Genomic DNA, 24,104 nt, shown 5'->3' on the forward strand with positions numbered 1-24,104 from the left:
TTCATGTGTATTGGTTTTGTTTAGGCACATATTATACTCTGCTGTAGAAATTAACCCAGAGCTCCAACTGTTTTGCTTTAATGAAACAGATGAGAAACTAATTCTGTTGGTAATCAGATTATTCTGTTACCTGCTGACTGCTTTAAAGTACCCCCACCTGCCCCACCCCCCCAAAAAAAAGGTTTTTGGATGCAACACATTTCATGAACCCTTTAAAAGAATTTTGGACTGTACTAAACAATACATTAGTTGAGCTGCAATTCTGAGCATCCAAGAGACACGATTTACTTTCAAATAACTGATATTTTGTTTTAAAAGACAACTTGGCTGTCAGAAGAAGTTAATTATTTAGAATTCTTTGTTGCTCTTTAACTCAGAACTATTTCTGCTATGAGGAAATTTCTGTGAACTTTGATAAATCCAAAGAAGCCTATTTTCTAACAATTATCCATACTCTAGCAATGTTTGTGTATGAAGCAAAAGAGACAAATATCTGCAGTTTGATGCGAAATTCATACATATCTTTGAATAATACATAATATCTTCAGGTCTCCTGAAGAGTGATACATGATTAAGTCAAAGACTTTGGAATGCACAAGATTATCTAGTAACTGTCTTCCACTTTCTTATCACTGCTAGGGTAAGATTTCTAGATTGTATCAGATAAGGAAAAATCTGTATTCTGTAAACTTTAGAGAGATCAATTTATCTTTTTGAAGATAAATTGTCCTTATTCCCAACAATTTCAGCATTCATTTACACCACTTTGACTGTGAAAACAGGATTTAGAGTAAGTGCAAATATATCTAGGTCTGGCTTCATGGTTGGGTGTAAAGCCATTAGTGTGAGTGTCAGGTCCTACAGTTTTATCTCATTTCCTCTTATTTATACCTGTATCCTGTAGTGGGAGTAGGGTGTCATTTCCAGAATATAAGGATAGGGACCAAAAGCAGAGTGATACCAATTGTCACACAACAAGGTGATAGTTTCTTCCAGCCCTCTGTTGAGTCCTATGACCTGCAAGTTATAGTTTTCAGGGGCTATATTCCATTAAGTATTTTTAAAGGGGTAGTGTGATGACGGAGGGCTAGAGCTAGAGATAAACTCATCCAAACTTTTCGGAAGCCCAGAGCTGTCTGTGCCTGTAGGTCTGCCCAGGCATGAGATGTTCACAGTACTCATCCATGCTCAGGACAACTTGCTGTCTGCTGGCATGCTGCCCTTCACCACAGCCAGAGCCACTGTGGGATGTTTTCACTTCCACCTGAACTGTTAGAGGCTAAAAAGCTTTGATAAGCATAAATAAAGAAAGGGAAAGGTGGATGAATGTCTCCTTCCCCATTCTGTTTAGCTGTCAATTACTCTGTTGATTGTAAGGTTTTGGTTGTATAAGGCTGTCATGTCATGTTGGACTTAATGTCTAAAAGCCAAAAATACTCAAGGGGCTGGAGGATCATGTGGCTGTTCTTCTAGCCAAGTTTCCCTCAGATCTTTAAGCAGCTGCTTTAGAAATGCATTCTTGCTGCATTTCTAGACCTTCTGGAGACTTGGAATGACTCTCAGAAGGGCTTGCTAATGACGGTCCTGTGCAGTGAACTTTCTGCCCAAGAACGCACTGTCTCCCGTCAGTGCCAACAAACACAATCACTCGCTGGGGCAGCTTGCTTAAGAGAATCTGAACAGAGAGGCTGCCCTCATTCCCCATTTCAGGAAAACATACTCAGGTGTGCTCTCACATAAGCTGAGCATTCTGATGAGCAGAGGCTGTTCCTGTTCCTACAATAATGTATTTCCTCAAAGTATCAAAATAATTTATATCTTTCCTGAATGAAATCTGATGGGAAAATGTTATGTGGCAGACAAGGTACACCTTAGCCACGAGACAAGCTTAAAAGTATAGTAAAGCAGGGAATATAAAATTCCATCCTGTTTCCAGCAGCTGCTAGGCTGTGGCTTCACCCCCTCCTCTTAAATGCTTAAAGCAATCCCCAGTTACTGAACATTTAAATTACTTGAACACTTCAGAGATTTTATTGCTCTTTCTATTTACTCAGGTAGGAAAGTTTTGCTTCTGTGCTAAATTTGAAGCATCTTCTTTCCAGGGATACCTAAATAAAATAATTCACAGTTCACCTCAATGAAATAATCACATTCCCATCAACATGAGAAGAGTGTTGCCCATGGGTGAGGGAGGAGGCAGGGAGCAGACACAGAAAGTGGAAATATATCAATCTGCACATAGCTATTCATACTGAGGGTTGGGGCTGCTCTGGTGTCCCCTTCTCACATTTCCTCTGCTCATGCTGCCAGTTTGCCAACATGAAGGATGCAGTTCCTCTGTGTAATTTTGACATTCTGGCCTTGAGATTCCATCATTTAGGCTTCCCCTTCGAGTTTTGAACTCAGACAATTTCTTTTTGTAACTAAATCTCATCTACAATCTAAGCATTTCAAGCCTCTGTTTTACATCTTTGAAAGGCTTGAGATACAAAGCCGAGTGAAGTCAGTGGAAGGACTCTCCCTAACCTCAGTGTATTTTGGATAAAGCCCTAAGGCAAGGCTCACATTCCATACATTTTAGCTTGGATTTGGATTTTCATAAGCTTTAACACTCCAGAAAGCTGCCAGTTTCACAAATCTACATCCCATATTATGTGTTTTCAGCTTCTTGGTTTTGTAAGAATGCTTTAAAGCTGAGAGAGGAGTTAATGAATTTTTCAGGACTGTAACATGAACCAGTGTCCTCAACAGCAGCTTTCATTGAGGATGCTGTGTTTCCTTCTCTTGCATGAACATCTGTGTCTAAGAAATATGAATGTACATAAAAGCAGGTTCATTTACAATGAGGGAGGTAAAAAGCTCTCTTCAGCAGAAGGGTGCAAACAGAGTGGCCAAATCTAGAAAAGAAATATGTAAACGCATCTGTTTTCATTTTCACCCTTGCTTGCTCAATGTAGCTGTGGTTTGTTTTTGATTTATAACAGAACAGATTATTAAAATACCACTGACATTTCTGATCCAAACAGACTTATTATCTCAATTAGGTCTGACCCCTTCCTGGCTAAAATCAAAGCAAAATTTGATAGGAACAGAACCAAATCCCTCTGGCTCTCTGGAAAGAAGAAGTACTACAGATGTGTGAAATCATCCATTTGCATAGTCACTGTCTGGCTCCCAGAATGATTCGTTTTTTGCCATGACTGTCTCATAAAAATATTATTTTTGTATTCATTGCAAAAATAAATGTAAACCAGGAAATATTTTTGTCCTGTGGTGATAATTAATTTCTGAACATAGCCATGAAACTGTTTAGTACAGGAAGGAAAAAATTTTTTAAATGGATAAAGCAATTTTTAAAAAAGTAAACAAAACCTGCAACATTTTTTGAGCATTGAATATGGAAATGAACCTATGTAAAATAATAATTTCCTTTAATGTCCCCTCTTTGTTTTAATTATCTTGGATGTATTATGGTCAATATCAACAGATCATGTTATTTTTACCTACAGTGAAGTAAAACCTCCAGCCATATTATCAGGCTATGGAAATTTTACAATAATTTTCAGAAGTATAATTATATAATCCAAATGTGGCTTTGTTTACCACTTGAAATAGTTGCTGCACCAATGGGCATTTCACAAACCAAAGTCCTGATAAAACTAGGGCAAAGAGGACAGCTGAAAACTTCAAGTCTATCCCACTGTTACCTCCATTTGCACCTGGGTCCTCCAGGAAAAAGTCTTATTCTGCTTTGCTGCATGTTTGCAATAAAGGAGAAACCAGCAATATCGTGAACTCTACTCTTCTGCACCTGTTGACAGCATATTTTTTCCACCATACAGCTGCCAAAGCATATGGAGGCTCTAATTCCTTTGTGCAAAGAGACTCCTTTTCATCACCTTTTTTAGGAAGTAAATTTAGGCTAAAAGCAAACAGGAGAAATGTGGCATGAACCCTTATTGTGTGTCAGTATTCTAGCTGCTGCAGCAATTTCAAACACCCGCAATTTATCAAGTTAAACATAAGAACAATTGACATTGTGGGAATAACAATGATCTAGGTATGCCATTTGGGAGGCAATAACACCTTTCTTCCTTGCACTGATTTTTTATTTCTGAAACAAAGAAAAAAGTAACTGGCTTATTTTAATTATTTCAAAATATAGTGTAAGCTAATCAGCCTCTTTCTACTGTCTTACTCATAACTAAAAAAAGGAATTTATAAATACCTTCATATGCACTAAATAACAGGATATAACACTGCTATATACTTAATTTGACATGCCTAAAATAAAATAACATCATCCATCTGTATTAATCAATAAAGATCTTCAAGGAAGACACTGAAGATTTCCAAGTACTGAAAGATTTCAGAGACTGAAAACCCTCACAGAAGCTGCAGGGTTGGGCATTTCTTGCCTGTCTCTACCTCAAGACCTTGGCAGTTGCCCACAGAAGCTCTTCAATATGAGCTAAAAATATGAGATCACATTGTCTTCCCATGACCATGTAAGGAAAGTTTATGAAGTGCAAAAGAGTAGTACAAAACTCTCAAAAAGTCCTCTAGCAGGGTTTGAGTGCTGAAGTCTAACTCATGAGTGTGACTCACTTCACATTCTTGCATAGAAGTGTCACGAAAGGCCCCGGACACCTCAGTAGGTGTCTCATCTTTCTTGAGACATGGTATAGTTCTCATTTTTAAGAGAATACAGAAACATTAACTTTATGGAATAAAAAGCATAGCTTATGGAGAGAAAAAAAAAAAACCTTCTCTGGGTTTACACTTGGGTCATGACAGGAAGTAGACTGAGTCTTTTTCCTTTCATAACTGCCCGAGTTCTAAGCATCTTCTAATCAGAGTAACCTGCACATGCTGGAGAATCTCCAGCTATATTTTGCAAGTGATCTCTAGTGTCCGTGTCTCTTCCTTTTTTTCTCCCAAAGCAAAACCTAAATCCAAAAAAGTCTATTTCAATGTTACACTGATCTCCTCCTGACACAGCATAGTCCTAACACAGCCCCCTGAATCTCTCAGCCCATAAACTGTAGTTTAGAGTATTTAGCTGCTTTTCTTTCCTGTTTGTCTTAAGTTGTGGGCAACATTTTGGTTCCAGTGCAGGTGCCTCACAGACCCTGTGCACAGATGATGCAACTACTACACTTGAATAGCTCTGGCAGAACAAGTTCAGTGGGCTGTTGTGTTAATAGTGATGTTTGACCAGCAAGAAATCTACTGCAGTGTATGCACTGGCTCAGTGATGTGACAGCATTCACTAAGTCTTCAAAAGGACTATGCCCCTGAGCTGCTCCCCATAACAGGGTTACTTGGTGCTACAAGTTTTAAGTTCCCACTGACTCCAGCTAAGCTAGTGACATTTCTGGAAATCAAGCCCCCAAAGCTGAGATGTCTTTACAACACCCGTCTCCCCCAGAGCTCCAGGTCTTTCATTGGTCAGGTGGAATACCCCAAAGCATGGTACACTGACACTCTAAGGGCAGTTGACTGGAGGCTGGGTGGTCAGTGCCTGCCTCCCTCCATGGGCTCTGCAGGGACCTAGGAGGTAAAGGTGGTGGTGAAAGGGAGGCTAACCTTAGAATGTATAGCAATTTGTTTATCTATATCTGATTAGACACTTTAAAAGTCTATATGAATGTGTTTCGTAGTGACCTCTTTGGCAGATGTAATAAGAAAGGAAAAAGGAAATTACTGTTTTATCTGGCTTTTATCTGGATTTTTTTTTTTTTTGCTTGTTTGATTGTCGTTATTCCTACAGTGTTCCCTGCTCTTAAAGTCCAGGCTGTTAGCTCTTCACTTACATTCTTCCCTCAGCAAAGACTTCTTCTAAGTCTTTAGAAGACCAGCTCTTTAAACTAAATACTGAACAAGACCTGGTCATTGGAACATAGACACTCAGGGGTAGAGGGTTTTCTTTAAAAACAAAACAAAACAAACAAACAAATCTCCCAAAACAACCCCAAAAATCCTAATTCATGGGGATCTTTTGCATAGGGCTTAAATGGGGAAATTAATCTTGGAACAGGATGATCACTTAATACCCAGCTGATGGTGGGGAATCTCTACCACTTCTGTTGAACTAGAAGAAACTCTTTAAAATATAAAAATCACCTGGACCACTGTGTCCAGTTCTGGGGCATCCAGCATAAGAAGGACATGGACCTGCTGGATGGAGCCCAGAGAAGGGCCATGGAGATGCTCCATGGAGCTGGAGGACTGGAGCACCTCTCCGATGGAAACAGGCTTAGAGAGTTGGGGTTGCTCCACATGGAGAAGTCTCTGAGGAGACCTAATAGCAATTTCAGTACCCAAAGTAGCTACAAGGGAGTTGGAGAGGGACTTTATACTAGGACATGTAGAGATAGAACAAGGGAGAATGGCTTCAAACTGAGAGAAAGTTTAGATTAGATACGAGGAAGAAATTCTTTGCTATGAGGGTGGTGAGACACTGGAACTGGTTGCCAAAAGAATCTGTGGGTGCCCCATCCCTGGCAAGGTTCAAGGCCAGGTTGGATGAAACTTTGAGCAACCTGGACTAGGGGACGGTGCCCTTTACCATGAGAGGAGGTTGGAACTAGATGTTCTTGAAGTCCCTTCCAACCCAAACTGATCTGTGATTCCATCCATGAAATTCTTAAGGTCTGGCTGGCTGACTGCAGTAGGTTGTGCATGAGCCACTGCTGTCAGTTCCCTGCAGGATACAGGCAACCTGCTTCCCATTGCACCTGCACAAGGAGGGACGTTGTGTCAGACCATTCCTGTGCCTGCAGAAGCAGCTCCTGCTGGCTCATTACAGATGTTTTAACCTGCTGGCTGATTACAGATAGTTTATCCATGTACCATTAGGTGGGTGCTGCAGCCACCCCCTGGCCCGGGAGCACGGGCACTCCTCTGACACCCGGCTTTAAAAACTGGATTCGCCTGTAAGGAGGTGGTTTTTTTTTTTTTTTTTTTTTTTTTTTTTTTTTTTTGGAAAAATCTGGTTCGTGGCCTGTGGTCAGGCAGCCGGCAGGCGGCAGCCTGTGCCCGTGTATGGCTTGCGGAAAGTTTAGCTGTGCTATGTGGGGTTTGTTTTGGTTTTTCTTTTCTTTTCTTTTTTTTTTTTCTTTGTTTTCCTTTTTTTTTTTTTCTGGTGTGTGTTTGTTTGTTTGTTTGTTTTTTCTTCTTGCAAATTGTCTCTCCTCTTAAGCTGTTTGAATCATGTCTGTACAATTAGCCCCTGAACTCTGCCCATGCACTTTGTTGAAGCCCTCAGCTTCCCTCACCACCCCTCTGGTGCAGACCCACTTATTCCAACCCTCATCCCAATTTACAAACTCCTTTCCCTACTCAGGGCTCTCTAGTCCAGCCACCACCTGGGAACAGCCCTCTTGATGGAAGTTTGAAACCATTTCCTATTGGGCAGACTGATAGAGATGAAGATTCTTATAGCCCATCACCCTTCTTCCATCTGCAAAATAGCCCTCCCTGCAGCCCTGGGCCAAGAATTCAGGGGGAATAAAATGGGGAGTCTTAGACAGGAATTTCAGACAGGAACTTAATGGAGTCTTATTTGTATGTTTGGTGCATAACGAGAAAGGTTTACCCCACCACTCCTCTCGCCACTGGTGGATGGCAAAAAGAGACAATCCCAACCCATGGACGAGTCAGTAGTGATGATCTGCTTTGGGCTGTTCTGAAGACCCACTCTGTACACCATGCTCTGTCATCTTCCCAGTCATGCAAGAGGTCTGCTCTGCCCAGCTTTTTTCTCTGCAATCTCTAATGTCACTCTATGAGATAATGGGGATCATATATTTAGGATGGGCAGGGTTTTGTGGAAAACAGCAGTGCTACAACACAGTGAAATCCTAGATGTCAAGGGGATTGTATCCAAAACAACCTTCCTGCCTTCCAACAGCTAGAAACCCTTCAAATTTATGAGACAAAAAACACTAATTAAATACCAAGAGTTCTTGTTTGCACATGACAACATCAGATACTGCAGTACCTTTACTCAAAATAAATAAACATAAATAAATGTTTTGGCAATGGCATTGCAGGAGCATGTGCTTGTGTGTGATTCTAGATTGTAACTCTAGGGGTAGGTTTTCAGCTGAGTTTTCATCTCCTTGTTCCCAGGATGGCAGGGCCAGGGTAATGTGTATCAATAGCCATGTGAGGATAAACCTGTGGGAGGATTTCTGAGCTGCAGTACTGAAGCCTTGCTCTGTTTCTCTGGGCCTCAGCTGGGAGTAACCACTCCTCCATGCTGCTGTGAACACTTGCAGGTGTCTTTGCCACAGGAGGGACAACATCAGCTGTCTGACTCATGGGGAAGCTGTCGGGAGATGCATGTCTGGAGAGGAATGTATATATAGAATATATACATCCTTCCTCAGCTAGTAATTTTTTAGAATTTCAGTTTCTGCCTGATAATGGGAAGATGACAGTGCAAAGGAAATATTTTTTTCCAGTCTTGGTGGAAAAAGACTTTGATAAATAATAGCATAAGCAAGACAGGAAGCATTATTTCTGGGCATTACCTTGAACAGATGTGATATGTTATAGCCTTGTGGACCCTAAGATTACAATTTTGATTTTTAAATGCACCAAGACACTTAAATTAATTAACATAACCTGTTGACATTATTTGCACCTAAAAAATTACTTCTCCACTAGCACTTTTAGATGTTCAGCTGCTTGGATTAAAGGGATGAAAAGGGGTGACAAATGTGGTTTAAATACTATATTAGCTCCCTATTTAATTTATTTATTATCACTGTATTAGCCAAACACAGGATGGGTGGTTGCTGCACCAATTTCTAGTTGTGACTAAAAAACACTTGCTGGTGCATAGCTCCAGAATGTACCCAAAATAGACTTTTATTGGCTAAAATCTCTCATTACCTTCACATGATAGCATCTCACCTATGGGTCATTGCTGTTGGAGGCATTGCAAGGTAAGAGAAAAGAAGAAGAAATAAAAGTATAACTACAGGGAAATATGATCAGTCGAGAATTTCTTGGATGCACTGATGTCTTAGAAGCTTAGATACCATGGAGATAGTTGCCTTAGCAATGTTTTAGCCACATAGGCATTCACAATCAAGCCTGCCTCTTGTGGCAAAATGCTGTGTTACATTGTGGGTGGTTTTTTTTTTTGTTTGTTTGTTTGTTTTTTGTTTGTTTTTGCAAAGCTTATGTGAATGCACAATAAAGCAGTTAATCGGTTTTTAACCAGACATCAGATTTTCTCTCAAGCTTCTCATCCTTGACATTCTTTTATTGTTTTATTGACATGAATTCTGAAAATAAATGTCTTTCAAGCTAAGGCTTTGTACATACAAGAGCCTGTCTGATTTGATCCCTGTTCACATGAAGATAGAAAACCCCACTTAGAGGGTGAGAAAGGGCCAATTTCAGACGTTGTGTTCAGATTTTTGTCTTTTAAAAACTAGTATAGCTTGAGTTGCTGTAGGTTTAGCATTTCTACAGCATGACATAATTTCAAAATCTGTGTATTTTCACAATAGGAACTCAGACAAACCAAATGTTATGAAAAATTGAATAAATAGGCAGATAGCTCTATTATGATTTGTATCTTAATAAAACCAGTATATAAATATGTAAAGTGAGATTGAAGACAAAAGCAATTATCTCCTCTATTTGGAATTGGAAGTACTTGCATTTCAAAGTTATTTTTTAGAAGGAAGACAGTTTGGAATTTTAAAACAGGCAAACGTGCTGCCTGGTAGGGCAGCAGGCTGCCAGAAGTGACAATAAAGTCTTGGTGAGGCAGTGGTGGCCTCTCTGTGGTGTGTATTTGCCCTCCCAACATCTCCCAGCTTTAGATTCCATGCAGGAGTGGCAAATCTGGCTTTCCAGGACTTTCACTCAGGATTTTGTTTTTGATCAGAAAAGCTCTGTGATTTTCAGGCCATGGAGAAGCCCTGGACCAGTTCACTGACAGCGTGTTTGGTTTTACTTCACCAAGGTTTGTGCTCTCTACACCAGGCATCCCTTCATGGAAATATCTAGAGGAGAGGTATAATCCATTGAAAATTGAAGTGTCTTTAGTGTCTATGCTAGCCATGTCTAAATATGGAAGCCCTGTGAAAGCAGTAGATGATACCTTGTTTCTTTCAGTTGTTTACCTTCCCTTTCATTTTTCTCCCTTCCAAGAAAACCAATAAAGCACAATTAAGAAAAGGCTTATTTATGTTGATCTTTTTCAGGCTGTTAACTGTAGACTCATAGAGCAACTCATATTGGAAGACCTTGAAAGACCATCTGGTCCAACCTTTTGTGGGAGCCTCAATGAGATTTAGTGGGCCTTCAAAATCTGCAGTGATGAGACCTCTAGCCCTGGGGATGTTGTTGCTGTTATTCTTACTGCAAAAAATTTATTTCCTGTATTGAGATGAAACCTACTCTCATGCAACTCATACCAATTGCCTCTTTTTTTCTTTGTGTGGCTTCTTTGTATTCACCTTTTAACGACTGAAACTACAATGAGGTCCCCCTTGAGCTTCTCTTCCTGAGGGAGGAAATACTTAAATCCTATAGTCTTTTCTCATTGGGCAGATTCTCTAGCTCTTTAATCATCTTTGTGGCCCTCCTTTGGACTTGTCTAGTCTGTGCATTGTTTTTGAATTGCAGGGACCAGGACTGGACATGGTACTCCAGCTACTGTGCAATGGGAGGAGTCAAGTTTGTCTGCTTATAAGGACAGGTGAAAAATATTAGGAGATGAGAACTAAAGGCATTGAGAATAGAAAGAAATAGAAGTACAGAACTGAGGAAGGGTATGCCACCTGGGGAATGTCTGATTTAGATTTGGTTAGCAAGGCTACCTTTACCTGGAGTCAAGACCTATATTTGTGGTGGCTTGTATGTGCAGTCTTTTTTCTTTTCAGTAACTTCCATTCCTGTCTAATCTGTAAGGCCATGAGTGCTCAAATCTGCACGAAATCATAATTAGCTGTTTGTAATTTCTGTTTGAAGTGATTTCTCCCACTGGGACTGAAGCAGAACCTATTATTGTGCTATTTTTGCCCCACAGCCCTGCAGGAGTACCTAAGTGTCCTGTGCTGAGATCTCTGCAGGGAGGAGCAGGTATGTGCTCTGACAAGGCTGTGCTCCCCCACCTCAAGGACATTGGAGGCTGACAGGCCTGTTTCCTGAGGTCTTGCTGTCCTCTGCAGTGGCTATGGCACTTTATGCTGAAATATTCCCATGATTAAATTCCACAGCATGTGTTTAAGACAGGCTGATCTTTAATTCAGTCGTCATGTCTGAGTTGTGCACTTTGTGGGATTCTGAAGTGGTTTTTATAACTTTTAAGTTTGAATTTTAATGATGAGAACATAAAAGCATTTCAACTGTTATTCACTATTTTTTGTTATAATCACCATTAATAATCATATCATAAAACCTCATTTTCATCAAGGTTGGATTCATATTTCATAAATGCCTCTGGCAACTGCTAGAATGGCACACTGTCTTCATAAAACTTATGTACCTGCTGTGCTTAATGAGGGTCCATCATCCATGGTGGATCTGCAGCAGGACAAGGCTTTCTGAGGGAGCACAAGGGCTGGTGGAGAGCAATGGATTCCATGAGACTGCTGTCACCACAGCTGCTGGAGACTTGTGTGGTGGTGGTGAAGCAGTGCTCTTGTAAGCTGGGAAGATGTTCTGCAGCAGTGACTCTTGTGCCACTAATACAGAGATGATTTTAGCTTATTTTATGGGGTAAGTCAGTGCAAGTCACTGGGAGATTTGTGAGAGAAAATAATGGTAGACATGGATGAAATAGATGACCCATCTATTTATCTAATTCAGTGCTAGTGGCTAATTTTGAACTTGCAAAGATGTTTAAAATATTGGAATTGTATCTGGTGTAAATAAATTAACAAGGAAAATACCCAAAAATGCATTCAAAGAAATCTGATTGGCATTTTTAACATGCTTGTACTGAATTAAACATTGAGTCCAATCAATTTAATTCTAGTATATTTGTTTTCACTTTTTTTAGAACACCCCCCAGGAACAGATGCACTTGGATAATAAATATTACAGTACAGTTTCTAGACAAGAAGAGATGGAGCTGAATCAGACATCATCACATCAAAACATTTTATCTGCAAATGTGGCAGCCAAACCAATGACCAGAAGTTGCAACGAGCTGCAGTTATTAAAAGAGTATCATGGCATGGTAGCGAGCCTTGGAGAGCCACAGACTCTGTGTGAAAAATCAGCAATAGGGGAGGATGGCTGCATTGCTCTTGGGAAGGATTTCACTCCTGTGCCCATGCAGGGAAGGTAAGAATAGAAACAAACAGAATGTTTTTTTTCTGCAAATAAAAATCAATTTTTATTTCCTTGCAGGACAGATACATATGTTCATTAAGTCAATAGTTCTCCCACTGACACAAAGAAGCAAAGCCTTAATAGAACATCAAGGCAGTTGCAATTGCCATGGAGGGGTTATGGATTACCAGATTTCTAAATTAATCTCAGTGTTAATAGCCACCATGGGCCAATTTTGCTGTGTTTCTAAGATCAGACAATTGGCTTTTCTTCTCTACTTGCTGTCAGAAAATACACAGAGATAAAGTAGTGTTCACATGCCACCCTATATATATTTTCAGAAAAATGCATCATAAAGATATGGAGAGAACTACTACAGCTGAGGCTGCAAACACTAAAATGGCACACTATAGCATGACTGACAGCTGACACACCACACATCAAGTGGACAAAGAGTGTGTACTCTTCATGCATCCTCTCCCACACCAGGAAAGGTGCAGGTTTCTGGGCAGGGATGTTAATCTTTCCTGTTGTGACAAATACAATATCAGCAATTCTATTTGTAAGCACTTAGAAATAATTTATAGACCTCAAAATATTTCAGGTGGATTTTGAAAGCTTTGAACCAGCAGCAACCACACTGAGTGAAAGGCAGCCAGGTGGACTGTCAACTTCTTAGGGCAGTTTTGAGCATCTTTAGAGGTGGCTTGATAGGATCTAAAGTGAGAGAGAAGTGCTGCACCTAATCCAAACTCCTGCAGAGCACAGGCCTTGAAGTGCTGCACTGGCAGAGTCAGCTTTTGTACAGTTGTGAAGCAGAATGCCAGCAAAATATCTGAACCCGATGCTGGAGAACTTTGTTTTGTGGCTATAAATCAGGAAAATTATGTAATGTGGGAGGTGCAGTGCTGGGGCTCCCCACAATTCTGGGTGTGCTGATGACATCTCTGATTTGATGAGCAGGACTCAAATCTGTCCCATGCCCCTGCATCTCAGTTGGAAGGAAATGTGCTTATCTTGGGAAGAAAAGAAGTTTGGGACATTTTGGTAAATTCCCTGACCTGAGCAAAGGAGAGGCAGGCTAGCTGGATGAGTTTTGTTGTGCCTCTTACTTACACACATCATAAATATGACATAGAAATCTACAGCCAATCCAGTCAGTTTTTTAATGTGCGTCTAAAAATGTTTCTGTCAGAGCTAAAATTGGAAAACATTATAGCAATACTTTCCAATTTTTTTTTGTTTGTTTACTATTCTTGAACAAAATCCACATTTGTATTCTTATAGACCAGCTTTCACTGTTCTGGTTTAATTTCTTCCTATTATTTTTTAGTGAATGATATGAATTTGTGTACGAGCGATACACAACTTCTGTGAACCTCTGAACCAGACTGCAGTCATCTCTGGTCTCAGGTGCCAGAGATGAAAAACACTAGGTCATGGGGGAGCTCACCTTCCTGTGAGCACAGGGAGTAACTCTAGGTCTTTTGCTAACACTGTTAGTGTTGAGTAAACTGGAGTCACTGTGTGTGATTTAGGAATAGAGGTACAATTAAATAGCCATAGCTATAGTCATAGTCATAATCATAGCCATAGCCATGCTCCCTTTCAGAAAAATGTATATCTAATCTTCTATTGCAGTATATTAGGGTTCAGGAAAGGATCTTTCAAAATTTCTTCTTGTTGATCTTTACCTCTTTCTTTTCCAAGACTTTTTTTTTTTTTTTTGGCATGAAGATTTAACTTATCAGTCTCTCCTTAGCATGTATTTTAACCAATATACATCAGATGAAGTTAAAATACTTGTGACATGTATGACCACTCTATATGAGCAATTACCCTTAAATTATTTGGACTATCCAACAGAATGTGGATAAAAACATGGATAAACTTTTGCAGAGTCAGTAGTTCTTTGATTAGTTTCATTAGAATGAGAATTAGCTTTCAATGTAAATTGTTCTTTTGCTTGCAAATAAAACTACTGATGGTTAAAAAAAGAGAAAACCATTTTTTTTTCATTTTTCCATAAAGTGGTTCACTAGTGGTTCACTAAATTGGCACATCTGTATGGTTTGTTTTAATGCATCTACTTAACTTAAATTGCTGAATTATCTTTCAGGATAAGATTCCCAGGTTCTCTAAATTTTTCAAATGTATATTGAGACAAGACTTTCCGAATTATCTATTTAATGGAACAGGGGGTTTATCTAGCTCTCTAAAATTACCTTTAAGGAAGTGTTCTTGTGTTAAGTAGGGCCATTTACCCTGGGAAAGAGATGTCCACTCTATTTTGGACTGAGCATTTCCATTTGATTGCAGCACAGACTTCCAGGTATTTTGTGGTCAGTGTACCTGTTGGGCTGCTTGCCTGTCAGAATGCCTCTTATTTACTTTCCATGTTGAAGAGTGGTACCTTCTAACTTCAGGTTTTACTGCATTGCCTTAGGTTCTTTTGGCCTTGTGTGAGGAGATCTGGACCATCCACCATGGTCACGCCAATGATCCTGTATTTTCAAAGTGTCCTTCCCCTTGAAATAAGCCTGTCTGCCTTTTTGTGAACAGCATAGTTGCTTAAATCCTGCTTCCTGCAGGCAATGTAGGCATGCCTCTCTGAAGTGGACCACGAATGAGCTCCAGTGACATTCTGTTCAGTTGGAGTGCACCTGGCCTAGGCATATGTTTACACTGAACTACGGTGTACTTTGGACTATCAGAAATGCAGCTTTTGAAGTACCAAAACATAGCAATGAAGTCTGCATTTTGATTTTTCATTTCTCTCAGATTCCTCAGACTTTAAACAAAGGCTTGATCTGGATCCTTTACATTACAGCTACACGCAAGTGACTTTTACAGTCAATGGACCTCGGTCCAAACCATCTTCATGAGCTCTTTACCTTGCAGGAAGATTCTGCACTGCTTTGTGGCAGCATGGGCAACACTCTTCAGGTCAGCACTGACATCTCTAAAGACACAGGCTACTCCCTTCCATCACGTCTCTGTACACACAGAATGTTGCCCTCAAAAAGGCCCTTTGGTCTCATCATTATCAGTGCTATTTGCATGGGAAGAACTTAACAGCATGTTTTTATAAGAACCAAATCTGAAATCCTCCTTTGTGATTCACAGGAAGGGGGTGAAGTCAGCTATTTTTGTCTTAGGAGTTCATGAGCATTAAAGGTAATCTATAGAAACAAGGTGAATAGTAATTCTTAATTCCATGTAAGTAATTACTTTGCATTACTCCACTGAAGTTATATTTGGATGAAATTTGCCTTGGAGCATTAAGATTTAATAGCATTTAATATAATAGTCCTTAAAAGATTTTATTCTTTGTGAGTCATTAAGAAAATCCATCTATAGGATAACAAACAAACAAAGCAAACAAAAATAAACCCTCAATTTTTTTTTTAGTCTGCTTGAAAATGTGTTTAAACAAGCAAAACTATTTCTTTCAGCATTTCTCCTGACCCTCAGTTTCACTTATGTAATAAAAAGTAAAAACAATCAACCAAATCCACCTCTTCCTGAATCTCTGGTCCCAGGATCAGCAGGGAGATTGGTTTGCAGTGAGAAGGTCAGTGAGTTAAAAGTGTCTATTGAATTCTTGGTTTGTAGCAAAACAGCAGGAAGATTGTAATTTTATTTCCTGTTAGGAGGAGAAACTGAAAGAGGAGATGGTACTGTATAGTGAAAAGTCAATATGAGAGTGAAGTTATGCCTTTAGCCATAAGGGATTATAAATCTCAATTTTGATTTTTAATTATGTTGATGTATTGCTACTTTTAAAAGATGTTTATGAGATTTAGAATTAGATGTCAAGAAGACATGCTTGCTGTCTAAATAAGTAAAATTTATGTGACAATTTAAAAGCTTCTTTAACTTACGTGACAATTTAAAAGACGGGGAAAAGACTAAGGGAAAAAAAAAAAAACCCTTGAAAACAATAAAATCACTTTTTTTTGTGCAGCCTAAGGCTAGTTTTGATCTTTGGCGACTAGAACAAAATGGGATCATCTGTTTAACAGTCAAACAGAGAAAGCATAATTTTCACATCATAATTGCTTATTTGTGTAGGAACTACTCCGATTTTAATGTCAATCACACAAACATTAGAGAAGAATCCAGGACAGATGTATGACTTTATAACAAACTGCCACCTTCATCATTCTCAAGTGATGGTTATCTTGCTTGCTGTCTGAAAGATGACGCTTCTGGCTTCCTTCTCATTTCTTATCCATAGTAAATGTTTCTGCATTTTGATTCCTCTTGTGGATCTTTAAATGCTATGACACTGCAGTAAACAAATAATATGGAAGGATTTGTAAAGTCTGACTTTGCTAAATGATTTTGTTTGGTAAATTTGGTTTTAAATAGACCCTCTCAAACATTTATGGCTTACATGGAGGCATGTGGCTGCAACACAGCTTATCATGAGCAAACTATGTATGGGCATGGAACTGTTGAGACTCTCTTAGCTTAAATTAAAGCTTCCTGCTGTTGCCTCTATTATATCGTAAAATGCCATTCAAAGCCTGAAAAGCTCAAAAGAAGCAATAAGCATCTCTAGCAAAACTTTGGATTAAATGGTAGGAAGTAAAACAGAAAGATCACATTATGCACAATAGGCAAATAAATAAGTTATCATGGGGTTTTGATGCCCTATTCTAATTTGCTGTTCTGCATTTCCTGGGAAAAAGATGTCTTGCTATGGTAACAGAAGGAAGACTTAAATGTAGTTGTATGATGTAACTTAGAGTGTTTGACTTCATTTGAGCAAAAGAGATGTGTTCAGCAAAAGACTGATTTTGACATAGTTTCTGCTGTTAATGAAACCTACAGAAAGAGGATTCACTAAGTTTCTCTGTGTTCAAAGTTGTTTAATTTTTTTGTTGTTTTGTATTATTCATCATCTCAGTGCTCATTTCTTATAATTATTCATATTATCTCAGATTGGTCATATACTACAATTTCTATTCTGCCATTGACAGACTAAAATCACAGTGCTCCCATGTAGCCACTCAAATGCTTTTTGCTCTGACAGAACATTTTGTAAACAAGAACCCATCATTATTAATTTTTGTTTCTGAGTGCTCTGTTGAAAGAATTAGGCGCTACTAATTAACTGCTTCAAACTTTCCTGATTGTCAGGCTAAATATTGAGCTCAGCACTCAGAGAAGAATTTGCAGTGTACTAAGCTACAAAAGTCAAATGTTTCATTTGAGTGCCTGGGACATTCCACAGAGCTGCTGAATTTTGCAAGCAGATGCACTTTTCCTAATAGTTAATAATATGGTAATAAGGGGTTTGTCTCATTGAGACTCTTAGGCCAGTTGTGGAAAGATGCCGGCCATGTACATGGGACTGGATTTTTTTTTACATTGAAGGGTAAAGCCAGCAAGTTAGTCAGACTTCGAAAAGAAATGTGTTGCGAAGGGCCAGTCACCATTGAGCAGGAGGGCATTCTCTCTTTAGAATTAACTGGCATCAGTGTTTTGTCCTTTTGCGTTAAAAGCACTGGAAGTCATTCCTCAGCTGCAGCAAAAATTTCCAGATAGCGTTGGTCATATAGTAAAGAACTGAGGTTCATGTTAAATTTAATGTAGTTGATGGAAAAATAGATTAATATAGATGGGAGATATTAGCCAGTGACGTAAAAAAAAAAAAAAAGGTCACAGTCTGTAGTCTGGCAAATCATATGGCTTTTTAAAAAACCTGCTGTACATAAGGAGCTCAAGTGATTTACTATCTGAAATAGAGCAAAAGCTGATAAATGAGTCACCAAAATGGTTACAGACAGTGACAAAGCAAGCAATTCTCTACTTGATAGGGGCTAATGGGGCTGCAGGGACAAGCTGCAATAATTGCGCTAATGGACCAGCAGCAGTCAGAGACCACACAGAGTTCTGTCCACAGCAGGTCGGAGCTACATCAAGGACAGCACTGTAAACTGGAGCCAGGGCTGTCAGAACTGGGGAGGTTCAAAAGTAATGCACTTGTGTTTGTTTTTTTCTTTTTTTTTTTTTTTTTTTTTTTATTTGCATGTTTTTATATTATTTCTTTTGGTGAAATATAAAACAGATTGGCAGTTACTGCCACTCAGTTTTAAAAAGTGGAGAAGAAGTTTTTGAATCAGTACTGTGTGAATTAGCCTAATTCAGAAGCAGCTGTGAAAGGCTGAAGTCTTCATTCACACTTTCAGAGCTACTGTCTTTTCTGTGCTAGTCAGTAAGAACAGTAAACAGTCCATCTGCCATTCACTCCCTGGTATCCTTGAGCAGATTTTCTGTAAGGACTCCCTTGCCTGAAATGGAGCTCTCTGAAGCGAAGTATGAAAACATCTCCCTCAGATGGCCACCCTGGCAGTTACATTGAACTCATATGTCTGGCAGGCCTTGCACTTGATATTTGAGCAGGAAACACTATGCTTTTGAGGAATTTACTGTAAGAAGTCTAGTCCTGAGTAGCGTAGAGTAAATATTTTGCAGTGACTTTTCCTCCCACTCTTGTGGTCTGATACAATTCATTCTCTCTGCAGCTAAGAAAATAAAAAATACTCTTTTGTTTCTAATCTTCCTAGATGTGATAGGAACAACTCTATTTCCTAAACCATGTCAATGACATGTGACCTGCAATCCTCTTTAGGAGTCTATTGACAGCTGGTTCAGCATGTAAACCTTATACAATGAAAAGGATGAACCTGAATTTAGTGGATCTTTCTGCCAAAAGAAAGAATAAACCCAGAATGAGGGTAACAAGGAATACCCGTGTGCTTTTTATGATATATCTTTAATCATATAAGCAAAAAGAGAAGGGAAATGTTTTAAGATTATATAAATATGTGGGGTTTTGTTGCATCCATTGGTAGCATAAGTCTTCTTTTCCAGTTTGCTCTGTATGTTGGGCCTCCTAGTGCTTTCTAGTACAGGCCAATGAAAAAAAAATGTTCTAAAAAGTGGTGCAATGGAATTTGTTCATTTTAGACATTATTTTTGGGTCACAGCTGCTTGGCATACTGTAGTATGTAGCCAAAATTTAGCCAAATCAGTACTGTAAGAAGTAGAGATGTTTCAAAGTAAAAACTTTGAACATAATTCTTTGGAAAACTATTGTTTCTAGCCTTAAATAAAATGACAAAAAGCATTCCTTACAAACCTGCTCCTAGCTGAATGCAATTACTGAAGAGGATTACATAGCCAGAAATATTCCAACTTGCCTATTTTGTTAGAAGACAGACTGTTCTTGGCAGAAGAGAATGATAGATTTCCATAAGGATTTGTATGTACGGACATTGTACTACTCACAGTTTTGAATCTATTTTTCTGTTGACAAAAGTTGATAGAGCTACACTGTTGTTGTTAGACCTATTCTGCTTTCCTTCAGCTGGAAATCTGATGTTTGTGAGGCAGAATGCGCAAGAAATCTACATCAAAAGCAGTTAACAAATGTACCAATCTATTTGCAGTTTGGAGTTGGACTGATCAATTAATTTCCTTGATATGCCACTTCGAAAATGTTTAAGACTCAAGTAGATAGGTTGGAGAACAGAGAATTCTGGGTCTTCATGCTTCCTAAACTCTGTATGAATCTGAGAAGATTCAGGTCATGCATGTAATAACTTGAGATAATCTATATTAAGTATTGACACTGGCTTCTTTCTTTGTAATGGAATTTATTTACTTGGATGCAAAATTAATCATATGGATCCCACCTGTGCTGCATCTGTATCGCTTCAGGAATGAGGGTCTTCATTAACAATAAAATTGTAAGTAGGAACATATTGTGGTTACAGCATTTGATTGTTGACCAAAATAAATTAATAGATAAACTGGAATAATACTTCAGAGCTGAGACTGTAATTGTACCTTGTGACAAATAAAAAATGTTGATGGAGTCCATCCTCTCTAAACAATGCCCTTTTTAAAATTTGTCCATGTGCTTTTTTCTTAAGTTTGTCTTAGGTTAAAATCTGCTTTTAGCTCTGCCATGTGTCATGTTATTTTTTTCTCTTCAGTCCATGTGTTTTCCTAATGCTACTGGAGGAAATAATTCCTGTAGCTTCAGTTCTTCCACTGTTCTAATTAATTTTCATATTCCATAATCTTAAAATAGTACAAAGTGATTTTTTTCTTTGTGACTAACTGCTGTGGACCTTTACTTCTCATAAACATTTTATATTTGTCTTTTCAATTATATTTCTTTTCAATTATAATCTACTTCTAAATGCCATGACTCAAATGAACCTATAGTATTTTCTCTCTAAACTGTTATTCTTATATGAAGGAACAACCATTGTTTTCTGTTGTTTCCTGAGGTGCAGAAGGCCTACTTCCACATTAACTTTTAATAATGGTGTCTGATTAATGGGCACTTTAGTGTCTTTTTCTGTTTGTTTGCTGTTTATTGTTTTGTTTTGTTATTTTTTTTTTTTACTCTGCTGCCAAGGGTATCCACTTACTTGGCTCCTTTGCATTTCCATTTTGCCAGTATATCCTTCAGTCTTCCTGCTATGTCCCACTCTATGGGTATTTTCTTTTTGCAAAGTGCCTGTGCAGATGGCATTAAAACAAGACCTGTTGATGTAGTGACTGTTGACAATGATTTCTGGAGTTGAAAATATATATGCAAGAATTGTATTTGTCAGCACTTTTTCTTACATTTTAAGCTTTTCTTATATGGAGGCACTGTTGGTTCAAGAAAACAAAACCTCTTTAATCCATTTGAATTGATAATCAAATAGATGCATAACTGGATCAACACATGGCAAATGACAAGAACCACTTTTAAAACATTTATATAGTGGTTTCAGTTCATTCTTCTAAGAATTATAACAAATGTTTTTAATTGAAAAATAATAGATTATTCAGGCATTGTATCTGCTTGAGGAATCAGAACTTCTCTAAAATTTATTCTATTTTTATCTGTGTTGCGCTGCTGGTATAGAAGCTGCTAGCATAGGGCAGCCATGTCAGCATGGGCTTGCCCCTTTTCTAGAGATAATCCCTTGATGAAGAATTTTCTTTCTAAGTCAGGGGTCCTGACACTTTCCCTTTTCTGTTTTCTTTTTCCTTTGGGAGCACATAAGGAAGTTTTATTTATGTAACCTCATTTCTGTGTGACTGGAAGAGTGAAGAGTTATTGTTTTATCTATGCTTTTGATGATCAGTATTCAGGATTTATTTAACTTTGGGATGGTGCTAATTTGAAAAACATAAATAACAAATATTATGAAGAATATGCCATTTCAGGAACAACATGGAAGGAAGTTGCCTCTTTGAAACTATGGAGCAACAAAAGTTATTCTATTCTGGGTAGAAGTGAATGTGCTGTCTAAAAGGAAAGAGTCTGGCATCTCTGTGACAGGGAGGGAAAAACTGTATTAAGAAATATGATGTACTGTTAAATTATACTGCTGGAACAAAGCCATCTGCTGTGTAGGAAGAGGAATTTCCTTCTGAATCCTGAGAGATGTGATTCTGGTTTTTGGTTTTTCAGTGCACAGCAGCATGTTCTTACCTGGAGAAGGATTAAAGTTTAAATCAGGAGGAAGGGAAGCTGAAATAACTTTTTTTTTTTTTTTTTTGTGGTCTGTTAGCCCACTTTAGGGGGGACTTGCCAAATATAATTTGCATGATACTCTGCATGAGAAAATCAAATTCTCAGAATTTCTTTGGAATGTGTTACTTATAATCCTTGGTGTTTGGGTTGATTTATTTGGTGGTCATTTTTCTTTACCTCCCCCCTTCTTTTTACTTTGAGAATTTCAGTTAAATGTTTTTATGGACTCTGATCTTGTGTTTTAAATTTGTCTCCCTTTGGTCAGCAACAAATCAAAAATATGTATTTCAAAGCTTCTTGTTAATACAGATTAGAAGCTCCTTCTCTGACATTGTAGCCTTGAGGGTCTAGATCTCTAAGGCCTATTAATGCAGGAAAAGATGTCTGGTAACAAACCAGAACCCAAGGCTAAGGAATGAATTTCCTGAGGCTTGTAAATGGTGTATGTTAATATGTAACAGTGATCTAAATGAAGGAATATTGCAGAGAAGAGCACCTTCTTTTTGAGATAAAACTGCATTTACTCTTGAAAGATTTCCCTGAATTTCACCCAAATATAAGATAAAATATGTTATTGTTATGAGGTGACATTTTATTCTGTTTGGGTTTTTAAGTTTGTTCCTCTGGGATTTTCAATGTTTTAAAAGTTTTTGGCTCTGATATAACTCAAGGTGGAATGCAAATGACCAGTTATGTGGAATTACTTCATTTTGGAAGTTACTTGTTAGGAGGTTATAAGGAAGTTGTGTCTGGAAGAACTTGTTGATAGATTTTTTTGTATACTTAATATTGAATAACTTTTTGGATGAAAATTCTTCTGTATGAAAACGAAATTTGATCTAAGTGCGAATAAAAAGTACATAAAAAAGTACTTTTTATTACACTGTAATGTAGACATTATTTGTATAAGGCTTGTATATTATTCAGTGAAAAAAGTCTATCACTTCAGTGCTTAACAAATAACCTTCTCTAGATATGGTTGCATCATCTAGTTGTATCTCAGACCTACTCTTCTGTTCATATTTCCATCATCCAAGTGCCCCATATTGCATCTTTAAGAAAGTCTGGTCAGATAGAAAGTTAAAGAATTAAGTAATGATCACTTTTTCAAGGTTTTAGAATTTTCAAATTCCCTTATGGACTAGAAAAAAGGTGTGATCCTCCTTTATTTGTCATAAGTTCAGTTAGCAGCAGAGCTGGTTAAGCTAAAATCCCATTGTGAATGTCAAGGAAAAATGCTGGCATTTAAAAGCCATACCTGCAGAATATACTAAAGTGTCACAAATACAGTCATGCTTTAAGTATTCTTGATAAATTGCTTCCCTATTAAAGACTTATTTTTCACTATACCCTGCAGCATTTGCGGATAATACATCTTAACAGGTTGTCAGTGTAATCCATAGGGAAACGGGGTTTGGAATTTGGACCACTACTTATACTAGCTCCTGATGCCTCTTTCAAATTTGCAGCTTCCTGGCAGTTGCTAACAGCTAAACTCTTCTGGCAGCCTCTGCTCCTGAAATTTATTTTCTCCTTCAGACTGTCTGCAGTTTTCCATGTGGTCTCCTTAGCTTTCCAATTTCCTTTGCTGAAGCAGAAAATTTAGAGGAGGAAACAGCAGATGTGCTCTTCAGTCCAACTTCTTACTCCTTCTAATGGTAGGTTTTTGGACCTGCTGTATCACTGTGGTCCTGTCCTGCTAGATGCTCATGAAATCAGAGTTGACCGGTGTCCCCACTCCACCCTGTCCCTGCTACCTCACTGGGTGCTGTGGGACAGGCTCTGGTTGGGAAGATCATTGCCCTGCCAGACTCATGGCCAGTCCCTGCACCTGGCTCCCTCCCACAAGGCTGATGGACCTCATGATACCCTAACATGGGAGAAGAAAATCTGTGGAGAACAGTCCCTCTGAGGGAGAATCAGAAATGTTTCATGGCAGCTTAATGGTTAAGTCCTTTCTTTTATCTTCACCTACTAGAGTGAGGTCCTGGTCTGTTTACTACCCCTGCAATGTCTTATTGATGGAGACCTTCACTGACAGAAGCAGGCAAAGACTCTTGAGGTAAACAAATTACCAAATTGTAGAGATACCCATTTTTTTTCAGAGAAGCACAATAACCCTACAAAGCCTGATATGATTTTAAAACAACAGTCACATGAAGCACTCTATTTTCCAGGCTATTTTTGAACTTAAAATTGCCTTTGCAGAACATGCTCATTTTCCAAATCCAGCAGAAAT

At 38.5% G+C, this 24,104-nt stretch overlaps 1 protein-coding gene across 5 annotated transcripts in view; it reads left to right on the top strand.

The window, feature by feature from the left end:
• Positions 1-24,104, top strand: part of OCA2 (OCA2 melanosomal transmembrane protein) — a 196,448-nt gene that overhangs the window by 17,675 nt on the left and 154,669 nt on the right. For 3 of the 5 annotated variants that reach the window (XM_085582511.1, XM_085582499.1, XM_085582490.1), the window contains 2 exons: positions 11,060-11,112; positions 12,035-12,321. In XM_085582511.1, the coding sequence (XP_085438637.1) occupies positions 12,053-12,321 (269 nt within the window). In that variant the 5' untranslated portion in view covers positions 11,060-11,112; positions 12,035-12,052. The remainder of the gene's footprint in view (positions 1-11,059; positions 11,113-12,034; positions 12,322-24,104) is intronic. The other 2 variants (XM_085582503.1, XM_085582486.1) reach the window with 1 other exon arrangement.

The sequence above is a fragment of the Lonchura striata genome, chromosome 1 (genome assembly GCF_050655825.1).
Source record: "Lonchura striata isolate lonStrDom1 chromosome 1, ASM5065582v1, whole genome shotgun sequence".
NCBI lineage: Eukaryota > Metazoa > Chordata > Aves > Passeriformes > Estrildidae > Lonchura > Lonchura striata.